The sequence below is a fragment of the Leptosomus discolor genome, unplaced genomic scaffold (assembly GCF_034619465.1).
Source record: "Leptosomus discolor isolate bLepDis1 unplaced genomic scaffold, bLepDis1.hap2 HAP2_SCAFFOLD_35, whole genome shotgun sequence".
In the NCBI taxonomy this organism is placed as follows: domain Eukaryota; kingdom Metazoa; phylum Chordata; class Aves; order Leptosomiformes; family Leptosomidae; genus Leptosomus; species Leptosomus discolor.
In genome coordinates, this window is record NW_028237764.1 from 1731156 (window position 1) to 1754034 (window position 22879).

Below are 22879 nucleotides of genomic sequence, written 5' to 3' on the forward strand. Positions count from 1 at the left end.
TTGGAGTGCTTTGTCCAGCTAAAAGACCAAGCCCTGACTCCCCAGCCCCTGCAAGGCAGACCCTGTCCCTCAGCCATTCCTCAGGGTTCTTCCTGGGGCAGGGTGATGTGGGGATGTGCAGTGCCAAGGGCAGGGCCAAGGTCCTCTGCTTCTGGGGTTGTGCTGGGTGGGATGAGGAGGCACTGAGGTGCTAGTGACAGAAGTTGGAGGCGTCTTCTGGTAGGCCTTGGGGGTTGAGACAACAGCCCTAGCCAAGGGCAGAAAGACCTCAGCTCTCTTGGGGGCTTTTTTTCTTGCCAGAGCCCTTGAGTGTCTCCACCACAGGATGTCCTACAGTGTCCCACACCTGCGCTTGCCATTGCACCGTGCAGATCAGACTGTCCCCAGGAGAGGCCTGAGCAATGCCTGAGGGACATGTTCTCCCTTCCCAGAGGCTGGAGGTCAGGACCTGTAGCCTTCATGGAACACCCCCAGGTCTCCTCAGCATCAGAGCGAACTTGCCCTTGCCTTTGCCTGCCTGGGATGAAGGGAGCTCCTGGCAAGAGGGCAGTGCTGCCAAGAGCTCTGGAGTGTCCCTCTCCTCGCACAATCCCAGAACCAAGGAGGCTGGAAGGCAGCCAGCCCCCACCTTTTCTGGGCTTCCCCTTCATGCTTGGTTTTAGCCAGGAGTCCTTTCTCAGCCATGCTAGCCTCCTGCCACCTTTATGTGACTTCCAGCATGTCAAGGTGGAACATTCTGAGTCATGAAGAGGAGATCCTTGAGCATCAAACAGCTCTTTGCACTCATCTTCTCTTCAGGGCTGTAGACCGTGGGTTCTTCTAGGGATGTCCCTCAGCAGGCCCTCCAGTAGCCCTGTTCTTTACTTTCTTCCCATTTTCTCAGGATCCTCAACTCTGCCTTCTCACCCCTGACATTGCCGTTCCTAGCCAGCTCTTCCTTGTTTTCTATATGTTGTGGATTAACAACCCCAAGAAATTAGGCACCACCCTGCGGCTTGCTCACATCCCTCATCAACCTCCATGGGACAGGGGAAGACTAAAGGGTAGTAAAAGCAAGAATACTTGTGGGTTAAGGTGACCATTTGCGGTCAATGGCCTTCTTGTTTCTCCTCCCAACCTCTTGCACCCTCACCCCTTTATTCACTGGTGTGGCACAGTCAGAAGCAGAGCAGGCCTTGAGTCTTTTCAAACACTTTTCAGAAACAGCTTCTACATTCGTGTATTCTCAGCATGGTTTTAGTCACGAAACTGAGACATAGTACCACGGGAGCTTTCATGAAGAGAAATAAGTCCAGCCCAGCCAGGCCCAGTCCAATCTCCATCCGTTATTCCATCCCATTTCTGTCATAATCAGGTCCCACACTATCCAGAAGACCTTCATATGCAAACACCCCCTTCCAATCGTACTGTTTACAGACAGCTATCACTGCTTTATCTGTGGGCCACCACTCTCAAATGTCCATGAAATTGTCCGTGAAGTGTTGAATGAGTTCGTCAATAACTTCTTTTCCATTTGGTATAGGGGTTACACAGGACAGGAAAGGTGTGTTGTGTGGAGTTACTGATCATGACAAGTAGGTCAGGTTGGGTGAGGTTACCGGCTGGACGGTCAAGCACAGGGTGATGGTGAACAGAGTTCAATCCAGATGGTGACTGGTCACAAGCAGTGTCCCCCAGGGCTCAGTGTTGGGGCCGGTCTTGTTTAACATCTTTATCGACGATCTGGATGAGGGGATTGAGTGCTCCCTCAGTGAGTTTGCTGATGACATTAAATTGGGTGGGAGTGTTGTTCTACTCGAGGGTAGAGAGGCTCCACAGAGGGACCTGGATTGGCTGGATCGATGGGCTGAGGACAATTGCATGAGGTTCAACAAGTCCAACAGCCAAGTCCTGTACTTGGGTCACAAAAACACCACACACTGCTAGAGGCTGGGGATGAGTGGCTGGAAAGCTGCCCGGCAGAAAAGAGCCTGGGTGTGCTGCTCGACAGGCGGCTGAACGTGAGCCAGCAGTGTGCCCAGGTGGCCAAGAAGGCCAACAGCATCACGGTCCGTATCAGCAATGGTGTGGCCAGCAGGAGCAGGGAGGTGATTGTGTTCCTGTACTCAGCACTGGTGAGGCCGCACCTCAACTTCTGTGTGCAGTTTTGTGCCCCTCACTCCAAGAAAGACATTGAGGTGCTGGAGCGTGTCCAGAAAAGGGCAACAAAGGTGATGAAGGGTCTGGAGAACAGGTCTTGTGAGGAGCAGCTGAGGGAACTGGGATTGTTTAGTCCGGAGAAGAGGAGGCTGAGGGGAGACCTCATCGCTCTCTACAACTACCTGAGAGGAGGTTGTAGTGAGGTGGGGGTCAGTCTCTTCTCCCAAGTAACAAGTCATAGGACAAGAGGAAATGGCCTCAGGTTGCACCAGGGGAAGATTAGAATGGACATGAGGTAATATTTCTTTCCTGAAAGAGTTCTCAAACACTGGAACAGGCTGCCCAGGGAAGTGGTGGAGTCACCATCCCTGGAGGTTCTCAAAAAACACAGTTCCACGATTCTATGATTGTTGCACTTGCCTAGATTTTTGAAACGCTCATTTAGGTGATATCTGCTGCAGTACTTGCTAAAATATACAACTAAAACATGCTGTTGATATTAAACTGGGAGGAGTGGCTGACACACCAGAAGGCTGTGCTGATATTCAGCGAGACCTGGACAGGCTGGAGAGCTGGGCAGGGAGGAACTTCATGAGGTTCAATAACGGCAAGAGTAGGGTCCTGCACATGGGGAGGAATAACCCCCTGCACCAGTAGAGGCTGGGGGTTGACCTGCTGGAGAGCAGCTCTGCAGAGAAGGACCTGGGAATTGTAGTAGACAGCAAGTTAACCATGAGCCAGACGTGCCCTTGTGGCAAAAAAGACCAGTGGTATCCTGGGGTGTGTGAAGAAGAGTGTGGCCTGGGCCTGCAGAGGGCTCTTCCAACCCCCACTGTTCTGTGATTCTGTGATTCTGTGACCTTGAGGAGAGGAGCCTGGGCATGATGAGGGATGCTGCATTAGCCAGTGGCACATGCTGACCAGGAATAAGGCCTGCTGCACACAGGGCTGTATTAGGGGGAGCGTGGCCACCCAGACAGCAGTTATCATGGCCCTTGACTGAACACTGGTGTGGCCACATCTGGACTAGTGTGTCTCCATGTGGGGCGCTCTATTGTGGAGGAATGGGCAGGAGCTGGAGAGGCTCTAGATGGGATCTGCCAAGATGGGGTTTGGGGCCTGTGTGGAGGGCTGAGGGACCTGGGCTTCTTTAGGCTGATGGAGTTGACGCCCAGGGCTCTATAATAACTGCTTGAAGGGTGGTTCCAGAGATGATGGAGCTTTCTGGGAAGTGGGAAGAGAAGGAAAGAAGGAAACCTCCACAAAATGCCGCTTGGAAGGTTCAGACTGCATGTGAGGAAAAAGAAATCTCACACCCCACTGGCCCCGGGAAGAGCCCTGAGCCCCCCATGAGGGGCAGGATCTGCCTGCCCAGGGCCTGAGGATCAGCGTTTGGACGTTCTGCTGGGTGAAACAAAGCCAGGGTTTTCTCAGCACTCCAGCCCCCTGCACAGGGCCTTTGCCTACCTGCAAGCACAGCCTCCAGTTCTCTGCTCTAAGGAGTCCCTGGGGAGGCTTTGTCAGCAGTGGCCCTCAGTGGGGCCAATCAGTCCTTCAAGGGACTTTGGGGTTTGCTTCTGACTTTGACGACATAAGCAGTTTGCTCAGTCTCTTCTCAGTAGCTGAGATTCCTTTACTTAGGGCCAAATACCCCATGGGGCTCATTAAAATACAGAAAGCCCTAAGGAGCTATTTCTCTTCCTTTCATTTTTTCAAGTCTTCGAGATTTCTATAGCTAATTGTAGCTCTTTCAGAATGTAGTTACAGAGGAAAATTGAAAAGTGCACCTTATTAAAATTAATTTAAAAGTGTATTTTTATTCAATTTTCAGTTTAGAGAAGAGGTGATAGTAGGATTCTTTAATTGATATTCATGCAGAGTGTCTCCTCAGCAGGTCTGGACAGCTAGGAACAGCAGTCCCTTGAGGTCTGACACTTTATGGACAGCTTTGCTCCTCACCTCCTCTACATCCTCATTGCTGTGTTTGTTCGACGAGACCCGCCCGGAGCTTGCAGCTCTTGCGGGGAGAGGCGGAGGGGCCGTCGGCATGGCCAGAGCAACGGCTGTCACCGGCTGTCACTGCCTGCCCACAACAGGAGCCTGTGGGGAGCAAAGGAGCGGAGCGAGCAGCTCCCGCGGCATTGTGCGGGGAGGGCGCTGAAGCTCCGCCAGTTGGAGAGGCCAAGGGCGCTCATCCTCCCTGACCCTCGAGGCAGAAGGGTGGGCACTCGTGGCAGAGCCAAGGCTGCAGCTCTGGCTGGACACTCTGCACCACCGGCCCCGGCAGGGACCAGTGCCTCCAGCCAGACGGAGCTGCTGAAGGGAGAGGCTGCGGTTCAGCCCTCAGCCTGGGGGAAGTGCCTAGACCTTCCTCCTGGGGAAGGGGTGGGGAACAAACGCAGCTGCAAAAGCTGTGCTCAGGTGGAGGACCTCCTGTGGCAGGTGGCTGAGCTGCAGGAGATGGTCACAAGGCTGCGGAGCACCAGGGAGGCAGAAAAGGAGAGACCGAGCTGGATGCAGGGGAACGCAGCAGCGGAACCACAGCCTCTGGCCAAAGAGCCTGAGGTTCTTCCACCAGCACACCCAAAACTGCTCCCTCCGGCCAAAGAGTAAAAACTCTTCCACTGGCACACCCAAAACAGGGGGAAGCCAACCCTAGTGCGGATTGGGAACTGGTGCAGGGACGATCCAGAAGGAGGAAGAAGCCTTCCTCAAAGCCTGAGGTGCTCCTACAGAACCACTTCATGGCTCTGCAGAATGAGGAGGGAAAAAAGAATGATGAGATAGACAACACCTCAGAGTTGGGGAAGGCGGCTAGATCGGCTCCCTGAATTACAATAAGTGCATCCAAAAAAAAGCAACAGATAATAGTAGTGGGAGACTCTCTTTTGAGGGGTACTGAGGCGCCCATTTGCTGACCCGCTGTCTAGAGAGTTTTGTTGCTCACCAGGGGCTGGGATTAGGGATGTCACAGAGAGTCTGTCTGACCTGGTACCTCCCATGGAGCACCCTCCATTGCTGCTGTTTCCCATGGGTAGCAGTGACACAGCCAGAAGCAATGTCAGGAGCATCGAGAGGGATTCCAGAGCCCTAGGAGAGGCAGTGAAGGACTCGGGGGCCAAGGTCATCTTTTCACCAGTCCTCCCAGTCAAAGGCAAGGGGCTTGGAAGAGACGTCAGATTGATGAAAATCCATGAACGGCTGAAGGAGTGGTGCCACAGCCAGGGCTTTTGCTACTTAGACCATGGGACTCGCTTTGAGAAGCCTGGTCTCCTGGGGGTTGCTGGAGGACATTCTCTCAGAGAAGGGGAGAACATCTTTGGACAAAGCCTAGCCAATCTCGGAAGGAGGGCTTTAAACTAGATTGGCTGGGGGAGGGGATCCTCAATCCATCCCACTTCAAGGCCAGTGCCAGAAATACATGCCCTCTCCCTGGAGATGGATCCCAGGCCAACGAGAGAGCACATCAAGTGTAAGAGAATGATTTCCAGCCAGCAAGCACTCCAGCTGGGAAGTCGGCTTCAATAGGAGGAGGGACCCACATGAACGCCTCTATGCATCTCATGGAGCGTGGGGAACAAACAAGAGGCGTGAGAGATGTGTGCACATCTACAAGGCTGTGATGTTACAGGTACCAGTGAGAGGTGGTGAGATAGCTCCTGTAGCTGGAATGCAGGAACAGATGGGTATAGGCTCTTGAGGAAAGACAGGCAGGGGTCCTGGTGGGCAGCAGGATGACCATGAGCCAGCAATGTGCCCTTGTGCAGTCCAGAGGTTATGATCTGGTGGCAGTTACAGAGATATAGTGGGACAGCTCACATGACTGGAATGTGGTCATGGATGGCTGTGCCCTTTTTAGGAAAGACAACCCAACAAGGCGAGGTGGAAGAGTTGTTCTTTATGTGAGAGAGCAACTAGAATGTATGGAGTTCTGGCCAGGGGTGGATGAGGAGCGAGCTGAGTTTTTGGGTGAGACTCAAGAGGCAGGCTAGCATGGGAGATACTGTTGTGGGTGTCTGTTACAGGCCACCTGACCAGGATTAGGAAGTTGACAAGGCCTTCTACAGGCAGATGACAGCAGCCTCACAATCACAGGCCCTGCTTCTCATGGGGGATTTTAACTCCCCAGATATCTGCTGGAAGGCCTACACAGCCAGCCATTCACTACCCAGGAGATTCCTCCAGTGCATCGGTGATAACTTCTTGATGCAATGTTGGTGGATGAGCCAACTAGGAGGGAAGCACTGTTGGATCTCCTACTCACTAACAAGCAGGGTCTGGTTGAAGCAGTGAAGGTCGAGGGCATCCTTGGCTGCAGCGACCATGAGATGGTGGAGTTCAGGATCTTGTGTGGCAGGAAGAGAATACCAAGCAAAATCAAAACCCTGGACTTCAGCAGGGCCAACTTTGGCCTTTTCAAACAATTGTTAGGGATAATCCCATGGGACAGGGTACTAGAAGGTAAAGAGGCCCAAGAGAGTTGTTTTTTATTCAAGGACCAGTTCTTCTAAGCTCAAGATCTGAGCATCCCAGTGGGTAGGAAATCAAGAAAGGGAGCCAGGTGACTTGTATGTCAAAACTAGGAAGAGATGGGCAAACTCAAGTGGAAGAAGAGATTCTATAGATCTCGGAAGGAGGGGATGGCCAATTGGGAGCACTGTAAGAGTGTTGTCAGAGGACGTAGGGAGGCAACTAGGAAAGCTAAGGCCTCCTTGGAGTTAAGCCTTGCAAGGGAGGTCAAGGACAACAGAAAGGGCTTTTCCAAATATACTACAGACAAAACTAATACCAGAGGCAATGTAGGCCCACTGTTGAATGAGGAAGGTGCCCTGGTGACAGAGGATACAAAGAAGGTGGAGCTACTGAATGCATTCTGTGCCTCTGTCTATACTGCTGGGAACAATCCTCAGGAGTCCCAGACCCCTGAGGCCCCAGAGGAAATCAGGAGAAAGGAGGAGTTTGCCTTGGTTGATGAGGACTGGATTTGGGATCAGTTAAGCAAGCTGGACATACACAAATCCATGGGCTCTCATGGGATGCACCCATGGGTGCTGAGGGAGATGGCAGAAGTCATTGCTAGACCACTCCTCCTCGTCTTTGGGAAGTCGTGGGGAACAGATGAGGTGCCTGAGGACTGGAGGAAAGCAAATGTCACTGCAGTCTTCAAAAGGGCAAGAAGGAGGACTCAAGTAACTACAGACCGGTCAGCCTCAGCTCCATCCCTGGAAGTCTTCAAGATGAGATTGGATGGAACCTTGAGCAACTTAGTCTAGTACGAGGTGTCTCTGCCATGGCAGAATGGTTGGAACTAGGTGATATTTGAGGTCCCTTTGAACCCAAACAATTACATGATTCTATGATACTATGTTTACATCATTGACTTCTGCAAAGTCATTGGGCATTAGTAACTGGTGTTTCTCTTCAATGTGGATCCATCTGTTACTTTGGGGAGACCAGAGGTGTCCTTTTCTTTGTTGCCCACTTGTTCTTCTCAGAAAGGGGAGGTGATAAGTCTTGAGTCTCCAGATAATGATGCAGCAATTTTATGGGAACATTGTTGCTGTCTCCTAATGCCTGTGCAATCTGGTGTGGAATTGTGGCATCAGAGGAGAGAAGTTAGCGGTGAGGAGATCCTGAGAGTTGCCCTGAGGCCACCAGTCTCTGGGTGTCAGGGTGTGTGGGCAGGTCCCTAGGGTGGTTATCACCTCCCAGTGCCTGTGCTTTGAAGCCTGAAAAGGCAGGTAATCCCGCTCCATGGACACACTGCCTAACAGAAGGGTGTCTTGTCTAACCCAGTGAAACGCATTTAGTCACTGTTTGGTGCTGTCAGAACAACATGGTTGAGATATGGACCCAAGCCACCTCTGAGGATGCCATGACTGTGACATTGACATAACAATGGAGTACACCATGTTTGGGATGGGAACCCAAATGACACCTGAGGGAACCAGGGATGAGACAGGAAGACAAGCCCCAATTCAGTAATCACCCTAGCAGATGTCCAGATGGGCTTGAGATGGAGGGGTGGACTTGAGCACTGAAGCCATTGCAGGTGTTATTCAGGAGTGTGACACACTCACCGGAGTCAAGTGAGCCAAGTGAGCAAAGCCTCTGTGGTGTGAAGGATGGTGGGTGCGATATCAATCCAGAGAGGCCTCACAGATGGGTTATATCACACTGCCACGAACCTGCCAAGGCAAGTGCCATGTCCTTACTGTGGTGGAAGTGACAACCAGATGGATGGCAACATGGCCCGTGACGCAAACCACCGCCCAAAACACCATCCTGGGCCTTGAACAGCAAGTGCTGTGGCACCCCAGAAAGACCTGAGGCAGACAGCAGGATTCCTTTCTGAAACACCCTCAGAAGCCCCTGGGCCAGGGAACGTGGCAATGATTGGGTGTGCCACATCCCCTGTCACACACCAGCCTCCGGAATGATTGACCGAGAGAAGGGACTGTTAAGGACAAGAGTGAGAGCAAAGGGGGCTGGGAAATACAAGCGGTGGGATGCAGAGTGGGCAGAAGCCACCTGCGTAGTTAATACGAGAGGATCGACTGACCGACCTGGCCCTGCCCAGACAAAAACTTGCCTATTGCAGAAAGAGATAATGTCCCTATAGTGCACGTAGGGAACTGTCCGGGAAAGACAGCACAGGTTGCTCCTTCCTTAGGAAAAGGCCAACCTGATTGTGGGATTTCTTTTCTCAAAGATGTGGGTGCACTGGGTTTATTTCTGGAAAATCTGATGTGTACCTGCAGTAGATTTAACCTGGGTAGAAAAAACCTCCCGATTTGAGTTGTACATTTTAGAAAGTTCTACAGCACATATCACCTAAATGAGCATTCTAAAAACCTGAGCAAGTGCAGCAATGATCCAACCTTAGCTGGTTTCATGACCAGTAACTCCACACATCACACCTCTCTTGTCCTCAGTAACCGCCATCCCAAATGGAACCCAAGTCATGGACAACATTAAATCAGTGGACACTTTATGGATCATTTCATGGACATATGAGAGGGATGACCCATAGATAAGGCAATAATAGCTGTCAGTAACGTGATGGGAAGGGGTGGTGGCAGATGAGGTGCTTTTGCACAGTGTGGGACTTGAGTATGAGAGTAAGGGGATGGAGAAGGGGTGGAGATTGGACTGGGTCTGGCTGGGCTGGAGATACATTTATTCATGGAAGATCCCAGCGTCTTGCATTTGATTTGTGACCAAAACTATGCTGAGAACACAGTAATGTTGTGGCTGTTGCTGAAGAGTGTCTGCACAGCGTCAAGGCCTGCTCTGTTTCTGACTGTGCTCCAGCAGTGAATAGACTGGGGGGGTGAGAGTACAAGAGGTTTGGAGGGGACACAATCAGGGTAATGACCCCAAGTGACCATCTTTACCCACAAGTTTTCTTGCTTTTATTCTTCTTTCCTTTTCCGCTGTTCCACAGAGGTTGGAGGAGGGAGGTGTGCAAGCTGCAGGGTTGTGCCTAAATTCTTGCTGGGTTTAACACACAACATTTACAAACAAGGAAGAGCTGGCTAGGAATGGAAAAGTCCAGGGGGAGAAGGTAGAGTTGAGGATACTGAGAAAAAGGGAAGAAAAGAAAGAACAGGGCTACTATAGGGCAGACTTCGGCTTGCTGATGGACCTTCTTAGAAGAACCCATCGGCTACAGACAAGCAGAGAAGACAGGTCCAGAGAGCTGTTTGATACTCAAGGATCTCCTCTTAACAATACAGTACAGTCCACCTTGACATGCTGGAAGTCACATCAAGGTGGCAGGAGGCTGGCATGGCTGAGAAAGGAGCTGCTGGCTAAAACCAAGCATGAAGGGGAAGCCTAGAAAAGGTGGTGGCTGGCTGCCTTCCAGCCTCCTTGGTTCTGTGATTCTGGGAACAGGGTGACACTCCAGAGCTCTTGGCAGCACTGTCCTCTTGCCACATGTCCCTCAGGCGTTGCTCAGGCCTCTCCTGGGCACAGTCTGATCTCACGGTGCAATGGCAAGCGCAGGTGTGGGACACTGTAGGACATCCTGTGGTGGAGACGCTCAAGGGCTCTGGCAAGACAAAAAGCCCCCAAGAGAGCCGAGGTCTTTCTCCCCTTGGCTACGGCTGTTGTCTCAACCCCCAAGGCCTACCAGATGACCCTTTATACCTTATGGCACCAGCACCTCAGTGCCTCCTCAGCCCACCCAGGACAAACTCAGAAGCAGAGGACCTTGGCCCTGCCCTTGGCACTGCACATCCCCACATCACCCTGCCCCAGGAAGAACCGTGAGGAATGGCTGAGGGACAGGGTCTGCCTTGCAGGGGCTGGGGCTCAGGGCCTGGTCTTTTGTCTTGATAAAGCACACCAAGGTTTACTCATCATCTGAGCCACCTTCATGTTGCCTTTGCCTACCTGTCATCACTGGCTCACATTTTCCTTTTTAACTAGCCCCCAGGGAGACTTTGTCAGTAACCTCCCTCAGAGGAACCCATTAGCACTCCAAGAAACTTTGGAGTTTGCATCTGACTTTGACTCCTCGAGAGGTTTCCTCAACTTCCTCACAGTCTCTGTGATTTATGAACTTCACACTAAACCACCAGAGAGATGATTAAAAAGTTCTTGGGCTGTTGCTGTGCTGCTGATCTGGGCTGGGCTCCTGGGACAGAGAGAGCTCCTAGCAAGCAGGCAGAGCTGCAGGGAGACAGCTCTGCCCAGCAGCAGCTGCTCTGCCAAGCGCAGCAGGGCTGAGGGGGCTGCCTGTGGGCACCAAGGAGAAAGGAGCGGGGCAGAGAGAGGTTGAAGGCAGGGGAGAGGGGGAAGATGGCTGAGAGCTCACTGGAGGAGAACTCTTCCCAGGCTCTGACACAGTAAGTCTCTGGGTGCAGGGTGATGGGTCGGTGGTTCCTTACAGGATCTGCTGAATGTGTCCAACCTCTGGGATCTGTCTGTGATGGAGAAGAGGAAGCCGGGCTGCAGAGCAGGGCTTCCCTAGTGCAGTGTGAGAGGGACAGGGCATGACGGCTGCCTTCTGGTGGGGATGGCTGTGGGGTGTGAAGGTGGGTGTGCAGCCAGGGGTGCCCAGGGCTGTCCTTCCAAGCTGTGTCTCTTCACTTCAGGTGGCTGTTACCTGGGGCATGGACTCTGTCACCAGCTGGCATCAGAACTCATCCTGCCAGGGAGTTCCTCACGGATCTGTGGGGGAAGCAGTGGGTGGAAGGAGAAATCCCCAGCAAAGGTGCATCTCTCCTGACACATAAACCTCTTCCTTCTGCAGATAAAAGGGTCTGAGACCAGCTGGCCTGGGATGTCACCAACATGGAGGTGCTGTGCTCTGCTGTGTAAGGAGAAGGCTTTCCCGAGTGCCAGCTGCCTTCCTCTCCTGTTCCCCATTTGCAGAAGGATCAGGGTATTGCTTTGTGGTTTTTTCTCCAATTCCTGCTGCTCCTGTTCTTACTTTTGAAAGCTCTGGGTTGTGGGCGTTGGACGTCAGGGGATTGTCTCAGATGCATTCTGAGACACTCAACGTTGGGGGCTTTGGATAATGTAGAGTGCAGTAACCTGAAACAAGGTGAGTCTCTCTTTAGGAGATGCTGGGCATTGTCTTTTGGGCACCTGAGCATCTCCCTGGGGTGAAGAGCTTGAAGTGCCCTTCCCCCATGCTGGGAGCACTTCAGCAGCGGGGATGGGAACCCAGTGACAGGCCCATTCTCCCCCACAGGCACGCTGCTCTTATCATGTCAGGAGAGAGCCTGTAGATGGAAAATGATGGTGAGAAATATTCTCTCTCAGCCTACAGTGATTCCTTCCCAGACTTTGCTGTTCAGGAGAGTAGAGTTGGAAGGGCTGGGTCCCTCCCTGGGCTCTTCCCTCTCAGACACAGCAGGTCTGGGTGCTGACTCCATCACACTGCAATAAATAGGGACAATTGTCACACGGTCACCGAGGCAAATACCTCTCACTCAAGTGAAGCACCCACTGCCAGGAACACCTACCGAATGCATGGGCTGTTTGACACCACTGCAATAGCACAGGTCTGACTTGTCTGGAGCCCATGGGTAGAGTCCCTGCTCGTCAATCCTGACCTCACAAAAAGAGACTGTCTGAAGTTCCCTCAAAAATGAAGCCATTGTGGGAGATATCTATGGGAAAAGGGATAAGACTGGTTCAGCGCAATCTGCCCTCACTTATCAATGACTTTTTCTCTTTCAGCAGTCCCTCATTCCTGCAATTAAATAATGTCCAATGCCAGCTCCATCAACCAATTCCTCCTGGTGGCATTTGCAGACAGACGGGAGTTGCAGCTCTTGACCTTCGGGCTCTTCCTGGGCATCTACCTGGCTGCCCTCCTGGGCAATGGCCTCATCATCACCGCTGTAGCCTGTGACCCCCACCTCCAAACCCCAATGTACTTCTTCCTCCTCAACCTCTCCCTAATCGACCTGGGCTGCCTCTCCACCACTCTCCCCAAAGCCATGGCCAATGCCCTCTGGAACACCAGGGCCATCTCCTACACAGGATGTGCTGCCCAGGTCTTTCTCAATCTCTTTTTTATTGCAGCAGAGTTTTATCTTCTCACCGTCATGGCTTACGACCGCTACGTTGCCATCTGCAAACCCCTGCACTACGGGACCCTCCTGGGCAGCAGAGCTTGTGTCCACATGGCAGCAGCTGCCTGGGGCACTGCTTTTCCCTATGCTGTGCTGCACACGGCCAATACATTTTCACTGCCCCTCTGCCAGGGCAATGCTGTGGACCAGTTCTTCTGTGAAATCCCTCAGATCCTCAAGCTCTCCTGCTCAGACACTTACCTCAGGGAGGCTGGGGTACTTGTGGTTTGTATCTGCTTAGCTTTTGGGTGTTTTGTGTTCATTGTGGTGTCCTACGTGCAGATCTTCAGGGCCGTGCTGAGGATCCCCTCGGAGCAGGGACGCCACAAAGCCTTTTCCACCTGCCTCCCTCACCTAGCCGTCGTCTCCCTGTTAGTCAGCACTGCCATGTTTGCCTACCTGAAGCCCCCCTCCATCTCCTCCTCATCCCTGAACCTGCTGATGGCAGTTCTGTACTCGTTGTTGCCTCCAGCAGTGAACCCCCTCATCTACAGCATGAGGAACCAGGAGCTCAAGGACGCCCTGAGGAAACTGATGACTGGTTTCTTTGCAGAAGCAGCAATGAACTGCCCATCTTCCTCTGCCTATCACTAGTAATGGAACTCATTACCGGCCCAGTCTGTCTTTGGTGGATTGTTTGCTTTGGTTTCTTGGCGTTTTAGCTTTTCTAGGCGGTATGAAATATTTCATTAAACTAATGTCCAAGAAAATATTATCATTCCTCGTCCTATTTCTATGTCAATGTCTGCCTGTCTTGTGTGCTCCAGAGACTTTGTGTAAATAAGGAGCTGTGCTCTCCGTGTGTTTAATCCAAATAAAGGACCCTGCACTGACTTATTTGTCTGAGTTCCTTTCTGCAAGATCTTCTGTGGAGCTGCGGGGGAAGCATCTGTGTGCAGAGGTGGAGGGGACAGTAGCCACCCTGAGCTGGGTCTGCCTCTCAGCCTCACCAGCATGGCCCTGGCCACCACAGCCCACTTGCTCTGCAGAGCAGCACCACCAGTTCAGGGTCTGTGGGGAGCCTGGGGAGGGGTTGCAGGAATGGCCGTCCAGGTCAGCAGAGATGAGCTCTGTAGGGAAAAGTCTCTGTGGGGAGATGGGATGTCCCGGGAGAAGAGCAGGGCACCATGTGTGTGTGTGCAAGGGGGACATGGAAAGAGAAACCCTTTGGTGTGGGTGTCAGCTCGGGTCAGGCTGCCCTTTCCCTGGGGCAAAAGGACCTTCCTGAGGATCCCCCGGGCCACTTGTCTCCTGCTGTCCTGGGGAGCACGTTTGGCACGTGGGGCTGCAAAGTGCCTGCGGTGGGGATCTCCTCAGCATGCCAGCTGGATGAATGTTCTCAGTGGCCTGTTTCTTGCTCTGGGTCGTGAAGGATGCACAGAGCGGTGTGGAGATTGAGGGCACGGACTCCGATTGGGGATAAACCAAAGACCTTTATTGTGTGTTACAGCATCAGTATATACTTTTCTCTACTAACACACGCACCACTAAGCAAGCTGTGATTCGTTCACGGGCATTGTCCATGCGCCACTACCACTAGCACCATTGGGTGCTGTCGTGCAGGCTTGAGTTCCTCTCCTATCTAACGGTGAGGATCTCTTTACTTTTGTATTATCTTTACTCTTGTTCAAGGCTCAGGGCAGGAGCTGCCTGAATCCTGTTAATTCTTTCCATCCCTTCTCTCCTTGTTCCTCCTCAGTGCAACAGTGCCTGGCCAGCTTCCAAAGGTCGCCTCTGACTTACTCCTACATCTCCCCCTCCTTTGCTTACAACCAAGACAGCTGTGACAGTCATATGTTAAACGCTTAATACATTGCAGGAGACATGGTATACAGAGAAGGATATGTAGGAAGAGAAGCAGACAGACTAACAACAGCTTAATAAGTGATTTAAACCAGCTAACAAAACCCCATCCCTCTAAAAGCTCATTCAGCCATTTCCATGTTTCATCAACCCATAGCTTGAGAACTCCGACCTTCAGCGTCTGGATACTTTTAGGGATTGACTCAGAGTGATCTGATAAATTCATGCAACACATTCCTTCAAAATCCTCACATCCATGACTTGTGCTAAAAGCAAAACACCAATAGCTGTACGATTTTGCAGCGTGACATGCCCAACTATTACACAGGCTTCTGTAGAACAACTGCACTGGTGCTCGCTCTGAGTGACCAGTTACAGATCAAAGGAAACACACGTGACCAAGGCAAAGTAAAGCAAACACAGGAAAACAAGCTTAGCCCCTGTAACTCAGACTATTCCTAGCTAGCAGGAATCCACTTCTAGAAATCTGTCAAAGGCTTTTATACCTTTCCTTTTATTTTTTTTTCGTTTTTTACCCTTTTTCTCCCTTTTTTCTTTTTTTTCCCTCTCTTTTTTTCTGTTTTTTTTCTTTTTTTTTTCCTTCTTTTTTTTTTCCCCAATTTTCTTAGCAACAGACTTCCCTCCCGCCCCCCGAAAATTGACCAGGGTGGGAGGGGCAGGTCCATACTGCAGTGTTTTTGGAGGGGAGGGGGTAGGTCATTTTTTGGGGGGTGGGGGGATGAGATCCATTTTTGGGGGGAGGGGGAAGGGTTGGGGTGACCCCAGGTGTGATGCCGGGGGTCCCTTTTCCCCCGCCATGAGCCTTTGGCATTGTCCTTGTCCTCCTTCCTCCTTGACGGGGGTGGGCAATGGGAGGTGCTCAGCCAGGCCATGGGTGTCGGGGCCGCAGGGGTCGGGGTCGGCCGGCCCTGGCAGCTGAAGAGGAGGACGCTCTCACTGGGCGCGTCTCTCTGCCACACCAGGCAGACACCGTGGGAGCCGGCGCCGCCACCAGCACCAGCTGAGCCACCTTCAGCCGTGACAGCGTCCCATGGAACCAGGGGTACTCGGAGAGGGGGTACTCCAGGGGGTCCATCTGGCGCCTGTACTTAACCGGCAAGGCACGCAACATTTCCAAGTCCCCCTCTTCCCAAGCCTTGGGGCGAAATTCGTCCCATATCTCACGGGAATAGATAGTACATGAGTCCACTCCGGGGACTGCGATCCTGACCCACTTCAAGATACACTTAAGTTGGGACTCAATTTTGGCCTCTCTCTCCTGCACATTTCGTTCCAATTCACTTTTTAAACTATTGAGATTCTTGCTTTGTTTATCCAGCTGCTCCTTCAGATTATTTAGCTCTTCATGACAGTCTTTTCCTCTGCAGACACAGAGGTACCCATTCTGCCCCGTTGCTCACCCCTGTCCTGCAGAGAAGATTAATGTGACTTCATCATCCTGCTTCCTTTCAGCAGCCTGGGGAGTTCAACGGGGTTGCCACCGGATCAGCTACTCCTTAAGTTACATTCCCAGCCGCTCACCTTTTTTCCTAGGTGATTACTTGTCCGGACGGCAGCTCTCAATCCGCTGCTTTATTCGTTCGGCTGGGCTCTCCACCGGTCGCTCACTGCCGCGATTCAAGTCCCTGTTCGGGAGCCATTTGTGGAGATTGAGGGCACGGACTCCGATCGAGGATGAATCGAAGACCTTTATTGTTTGCTACAGCATCATTATATACGTTTCTCTACTAGTATACGCGCCACTAAGTAAGCTATGATTGGTGTACAGGCATTGTCCACAGGCCACTACCGCTAGCCCCATTGGCTGCTGTCCTGCAGGTTTGTGTTCTTCTCGTCTCTAAGGGTCTGCACCCGTTTACTTCCCTGTTCTCTTCCTTTGCTCTTGTTCAAGGCTCAGGGCAGGAGCTGCCTCAATCCTGTTACCTCTTTCCATCCTTTCTCTCCTTTAAAGCCACCACACCAGCAGCAGCACATACACAGCTGGGAAGACAGCGGGTCCCATCCCATTCCCCTCTCAGGCTCATCTGGGGTGAAGGTCATGAGGGGGCCTTGCATCCCCTGCAGCATTGACCCATGGATTTAGTTCACTTTGGTCCTTCCCCCTGACATGTTTGTCAGTCCCGTGTTGCAGACTAAGAGATCTCTGTGGCTGCTCACGAGCCGCAGACATTCTCTGTCTCCCTGGGCATGGCTGAGTTTAACCGAGGTGTTGCGACGTGTTTCGATGGCTGCAGGGCCATTTGCAAGCCCTCGCGTTGCTCTTGTCTTTGCCAACTCCTGCTTGTGCTCCGTGCTCATGTTCACCTGCTGGGGAATGGCTCCTCTGCCCATGCTCAGCCTCACCATCTTGTGTGCCACCAGACCCTCTGTGCCCAGTGCAGAGACTGCTTCTTCTGGGACATCATCCCTTTGCTGAGAGGAGCCCGCACGGGCACCAGCAACTATGAACCAGGAGCGTTGCTCTCTCCTCCGTTGTGCTGCTGAGCTCCTTCACGGGGACTGCTGTGGTTTATGTCTCCATGTGAGGCACCATCCTGAGGATAACCTCTGTGCAAAGCCACAATAAGGCCTTCTTCACCTGGGTATCCTTCGCCTTCATATCCTCTATTTCTTCACTCCCTATCGCATAGGCTGGCTGCGTGTTTGACGATGCTGGGCCTGAACAGAATCTGTCTGCAAATTTGCAGGTTCCCCTAAGGAGGTACCTTCAGGAGAAGAATAATTTTAGATAATTTAGGTGTCACCCAATGGAGTAAGAATACACCAGCCTTTGAGTGTTTGAACTGACCCAGAAAATGGAAACTGGGATGACCACCTCTGATTCACCGATTCACCACGCTCAAACTGCTGGAGGTGACTGAGCTTGAGCTTTTGCTCAAATGCAGCCGGTGGTTCAACCTCAGAAAGTTTTCCAGGCGAACCCAGTGCAGAGCTTCCCCTGTGCCAGACTAGAGGCAAAGAACAAGCTGGGCATTTGGGATGTAAGACTAGCCTGAGCCCCAAGCTGAAATGTCGTGCCAACGTGGAGCACCACCCTATGCTGAAATTCCCATTTTGCTCCTTGTGTAATGCTACCCATTCTGCCCTGGGACAGAGCCTGAGGGGACAGCACAGCCTGTGGAGAACTTTTGTTTCACTGCTTCAAACCCACCAGCTCCTCCCCTCGCTCTCCTCCCCTTGAGTTGTGAATCATCCTGTGTCTGGTGTCATCTGCTCTGCTCCTTTCTATGTCTAAAAACAACAGTAAAGATGAAGGGGAAAACATCGGTCGTTATTGTATATACTTCTCTCATGCTTCCTTCTGTTAGATGCGTATTTTGATTTTAAAAAATAATAACTGAGTACATCCAAGATTTGAGACTTGAACAGTGAGTGTCACCGACTGTGCTGCAGGTGCCTGTGAGAAATTGTTTCCCAGAGGCTCCCTCTATACTCAATGGAGACAAGAGAAAACATTACAGGCTGGGTCCTCCCAGCCTATAACTGGCACGCAAAAGAAAGCTTACAAATCTCTTTGGGACACCCTTGCTCTGCGTTTCGGTCAGGACATTTGAGGGTAATAGCAATGAGCAGCTTTTTGGAAACAACTGCGTTTCTGTGCAGGCAGATTTCAGATGAGACTGTGTGGAACCATAAAAAATTTCAGTCGCTATTTAGAGTACTAAGGAAGACAAGTTAGACTTGGTCCTTATTCCCCTGTCACCCCCCGGCCCTTTCCTGAAGAAACAGAGTGGAAGAAGCTATGGAAGAAAGTGGAAGATTACAGAAATATACTTGATATTATTTATTTTGAAATCAACATATTCTCGGCGATTCCTAGCCCAAAAAGGCAAGTATTGAAAAGTAGAAAGAACAGCTTTCACCATACAGATTTGATTTGATTTCATTTGTTTTGATTGTTTAATGTTTGTGCAATAGAAGAGGAGAGTTTGGCACATAGGTGTGACAGAGGTTTGCAACAGGTCTGAGTGAATGAATTTGGGATTACCCAGGAATGGGGTGAAATAGCTAACAGCCTCTTTAAAATGTGTTCTGGAGAAATAAATCCTTTGTGAGTGTTTGGAAAGAATAGATAAGGGAGAACAAATTCTGTGAGGACTCCCACTGAAATGTGAAACAGAAAAATTGGGGTGGCAGAAATGCTTATAGGACTGTCTCTGTCTGTGTCATATAGGAAGACTGCAAGAAAGGAAAACAGCAGAAAAGGAAGGATTGAACTTTTCAGCCAGACGGTGAAATTATCACAGTTGGTTTTTGCCAGGTTCCTGTCTCATCAGGATGAACTGAAATTGAGCATGGGACCAGAAAATGAAAGTGCAGTTACTGAGTTCATCCTAGAGGGTTTCTCAGGGCTTGATCAAAGACTACAGCTATTTCTCTCTCTGGTCCTTCTGCTCGTCTACCTGACAACAGTGGTGGCGAACATGACCATCATTTTCCTGGTGTGTATGGATGACCGCCTGCAAACCCCCATGTACTTTTTCATCAGCAACCTGTCCTTCCTGGAGATCTAGTTTACATCCTCCACAAGCATCAAACTCGTTGCGATCCTGGCTTCTGGGAGGAGAAGAATCTCCCTAAGCAGCTGCTTTGCCCAATCCTATTTCTATTTTACCCTGGGCTGCACAGAGTTGGCTCTTCTGGTTGTCATGTCCTTTGACCGCTATGTTGCCATCTGCCAGCCTTTGTGTTACGCTGCCATCATGAAGCCTGAGCTCTGCATCCACCTGGTTGTTGCTGCTTGGGTCACAGGCATCACACTCATGAGTTACCGTCTGGTCCTCCTCCACACGCTGACTTTCTGTGGCTCCAACAAGATCCACCATTTTTTTTTGTGACAACTCCCCCTTATTCAAATTGTCCTGCTCTGACACCAGCCTGCTTTGGAAACTAGACTCTCTTTTAATATCATTTGTCGTACTGGATTCCTTATGTTTAACTCTGGCATTTTACATGAGCATCCTTCTCTGTATTCTACACCTTCCAGCAGCCTCTGGGAGGAAAAAAGCTTTTACTACATGTTCTTCCCATCTCACCACCTTGGCCATTGTATATGGGAGCTGCATTGCTCTCTACGTGTGTCCTTCAGAAGATGTTTCCTTGGAGACAAACAGAATCGTAGCTTTGCTGAACACCGTCCTGTACCCATTCTTAAATCCATTCGTCTACAGCCTTAGAAACAAGGCTGTGATGCTGGCCCTGAACAAAGCCATTGCCCGTGCAACGGTACAGCTTTTCCCCTCATCATGATGCCTTTCTGGACACTGATTCCAATGACCTGCTGTCACCTCTTAAATGATACCAGTGCATATGTATGTGACCTCCAAACACAGATGCCTCAGGAGGCTGATGTTCTTCTGGGGTTGTGTCAGGCTAAGTGATACGAAACTCATCTGTACAGTCGAAGAAAGCACTACCAATGGCAGGAGGAGTAGCTCAGCTAATACCCTGCCTGAGCTCTCCCAGACCCATCCCAGGAGAGCCACCAGCTCATCAAGAGCCCTTCTCTGCAAACTAAGAAGAGCACAGAAGCACAGTGGCAGGTGGGAACCCAAATTACAGGCTCCTGAGGCATGAACAAGTTGTCCCAGCTCCTTCCAGGGCTGCCCTGGGAGAGCCATCAGCCCTGTTTCCAGGTGTCAAACCCATCAAGAGAAGTCACTGAGAGCAGCTTTCTGGATCACCACTTGGGCTAAGGGGACTGTTGCCTGGAGGTGGAGGACACCTTTTGGGATGCAGGGCAGGAGCTTTTTTGGATTGCACAGGACTTATCATGGGAAGTTTAGGGGAGGCCCTCGACCAGTGTAACCTGTTCTGTCTTCTCATGAAACTTTATTTCCAACTCTTTCCTGGGTGAGTGAGTCTCTCCTCTGTGTAAATCTATGAGCACAAGGGTGTGAGTGCAGCAACTGCAGCAGGACCAGGGGGTCAGACAGCCCTTGTGTCGTTTGTGCCAGCAACTGAGAGACGGGAGTAACTGGACGTCAGAGTTTGCGTGTGGGTGTGTATGTGAGACTGAGATGGTCTTTACCAGCACCTAGAATGGGACTGTAGCCTCAGGGGCTCATACTGAGGAGACTGAGTGTCAGAGCCTGGGTGCTGGAGGGATCCATCCTGTACAGGTTTGTCTATAGAATAGAATGGTTCAGTTGGAATGGGCCTACAATGATCATCCAGTCCAGCTGCCTGACCACTTGCCACCAAAAGATAAATCATGTCCTTAAGGGCATTGTCCAAATGCCTCTTAAACACTGACAGGCTTGGGGTGTTGACCACCTCTCTAGGAAGCCTGTTGAAGGGTTTGACCACCCTCTTGGTAAAGAAATGCTTCCTAATGTCCAGTCTAAACCTCTCCTGATGCAGCTTGGAACCATTCCCACATGCCCTGTCACAGGATATCAGGGAGGAGAGCTCAGCACCTCCCTCTCCACATCCCCATCTCAGGAAGCTGTCGAGAGCAATGAGGTCACTCCTCAGCCTCTTTATTTCCAAGTTACACAAACCCACTCTCCTTAGCCGTTCCTCATAGGACATGCCTTCCAGCCCTGCCACCAGCTTTGTTGGCCTCCTCTGAGCACCTTAAGTATCTTAACATCCTTGAAAATTGTGGGACCCAGAAGTGCACACAGTGCTCAAGGTGAGGCCACACCAACGCTGAACAGAGTGGGATAATCCCGTCTTTGGGCTGGCTGGTTCTACTTTGTTTGATGCACCCCAGCTTCTAGTTTGCCCTCTTGGCTGATGGGGAACCTTGGTGACTCCTGTTGAGCCTGCTGTCAACCAGCACGCCCAGATCCCGTTCTACAGGGCTGCTCTCCACCCACTCCTCTCCCAGTCTACACTTGTGACTGGTGTTCTTTCATCCCAGGAGTCGAATCTGACATTTGTTCTTGTTAAACTCGGTGACAACTCTGGGTCATGGATACGGGTATTAAATTGAACAGGACCCAGAAAAGGTCTGTGTGTTCCCCACGTACGTCCCAGTATGTATCCTTGCTAAGTCCATACTGCCTGCATTTGGACACATTCTTCTCTTTTAAGTGCCCAGGAACATCACCCAAGAGGACTCTAATTGATGACACACTCCTCATAAAAATGAGCTTTTAGAATCATAGAATCATGGATAGATTTGGTTGGAAGGGACATTCAATGGTCATCTAAAGACACTGAAATCATTTAGTCCAAACCCCAGCTGAGGCAGGGCCAGCTGGAGCAGGTTGCTGAAGACCTGGTCGAGGTCGGTTGATGGAGACTCCACCAATCCACTGGGGCACTCTGTTCCAGTTGTTGACCACCCTTCCAGTCAAAAAGCATTTACCTGTTTCAGACAGAATTTTGTGTCTATATACCTGTGTCCATCAGCCCCTTGTCACTGGGAACTACCAAGAAAAGTTTGGCTCCCTGGTCTTCATGCCCTCCCATCAGGTATTCCTATACATTAATAAAATCCCTCCAAGCTTCCTTCTCCAGACTGAACAGTCCCACAACTCTCAGCCTTAACACCTATGAAAGCTGCTCCAGTCCCTTAAACCAGCTCTGTGGCCCTTTGCTGGACGTGCTTTAGTAGATGAGCAACTTCCTCGCCCTGGGCAGCCCAGCACTGGACACAGCACTCCAGGTGTGGCATCACCAGTGCTGAGTGGAGGGGAAGGGTCACCTCCCTCCACCTGCCAGCAACGCTTTTCCTAATGCAGTTTTAACCTAATGTTTCTCTACCCGTCCCGACTGGAATGGCCTGACTTGGGTAGAAGAATATTGAGGGAGACCACGGCAAGGGTTGGGCTGAAGCTGAGGCAAATGGCAGCCACTTTTTATCTGCTCATGCACAAGTGCAGGCTGTCAGGTTGGTGAGGCACGAGTGACCCTTGGAGAGTCCATGTTGACAGTCACTCTCCCGCAGGTGCTCAGAACTGTCACCCATGAGGACTCTCAGTGATGTCACACTCCTCCCCAGCGTGAGCTTGTACAGTCTGGGGTTCCCTGGGATGCACTTTCGGCCTCTTTCAAAGATGGATGTTTGTCCTCTCTCAGAAGAGACCTCTGCCATTCCCATAACCTTTCCAAAGGGATATTCCAAAGAAATATCCATCTTCTCCTGTGAGTTCACTAACACTGTTCTTCCTGTTCTATGGTGGATCTAATTTCTTTAATCTTTCAGATATTTGCACCTGTTCAGGATACAATGACCATTTCTGAAGTCATCTTTTCAGATGCAGACTGGCCAGATCATTACTCTCTGGTTTCCTCCTCTCCTTAATCTTTGTTCATTCAGATGCCTCTCACCTAGGTTGCTGTTTTGAGCTTCAGGCAGTAAAATCTTA

General features: G+C 51.1%; 1 protein-coding gene and 1 pseudogene across 1 annotated transcript; both read left to right on the forward strand.

Annotated features, from left to right (window-relative positions):
• Positions 1 to 12362: 12362 nt before the first annotated feature.
• Positions 12363 to 13328, forward strand: LOC147412971 (olfactory receptor 14C36-like). The gene has a single exon (XM_086480838.1). The coding sequence runs from the start codon at positions 12363 to 12365 to the stop codon at positions 13326 to 13328; it is 966 nt and encodes a 321-aa protein (XP_086336964.1).
• Positions 13329 to 18697: 5369 nt separating this feature from the next.
• On the forward strand, positions 18698 to 19808 carry LOC147412972 (olfactory receptor 6E1-like; annotated as a pseudogene).
• Positions 19809 to 22879: the final 3071 nt, after the last annotated feature.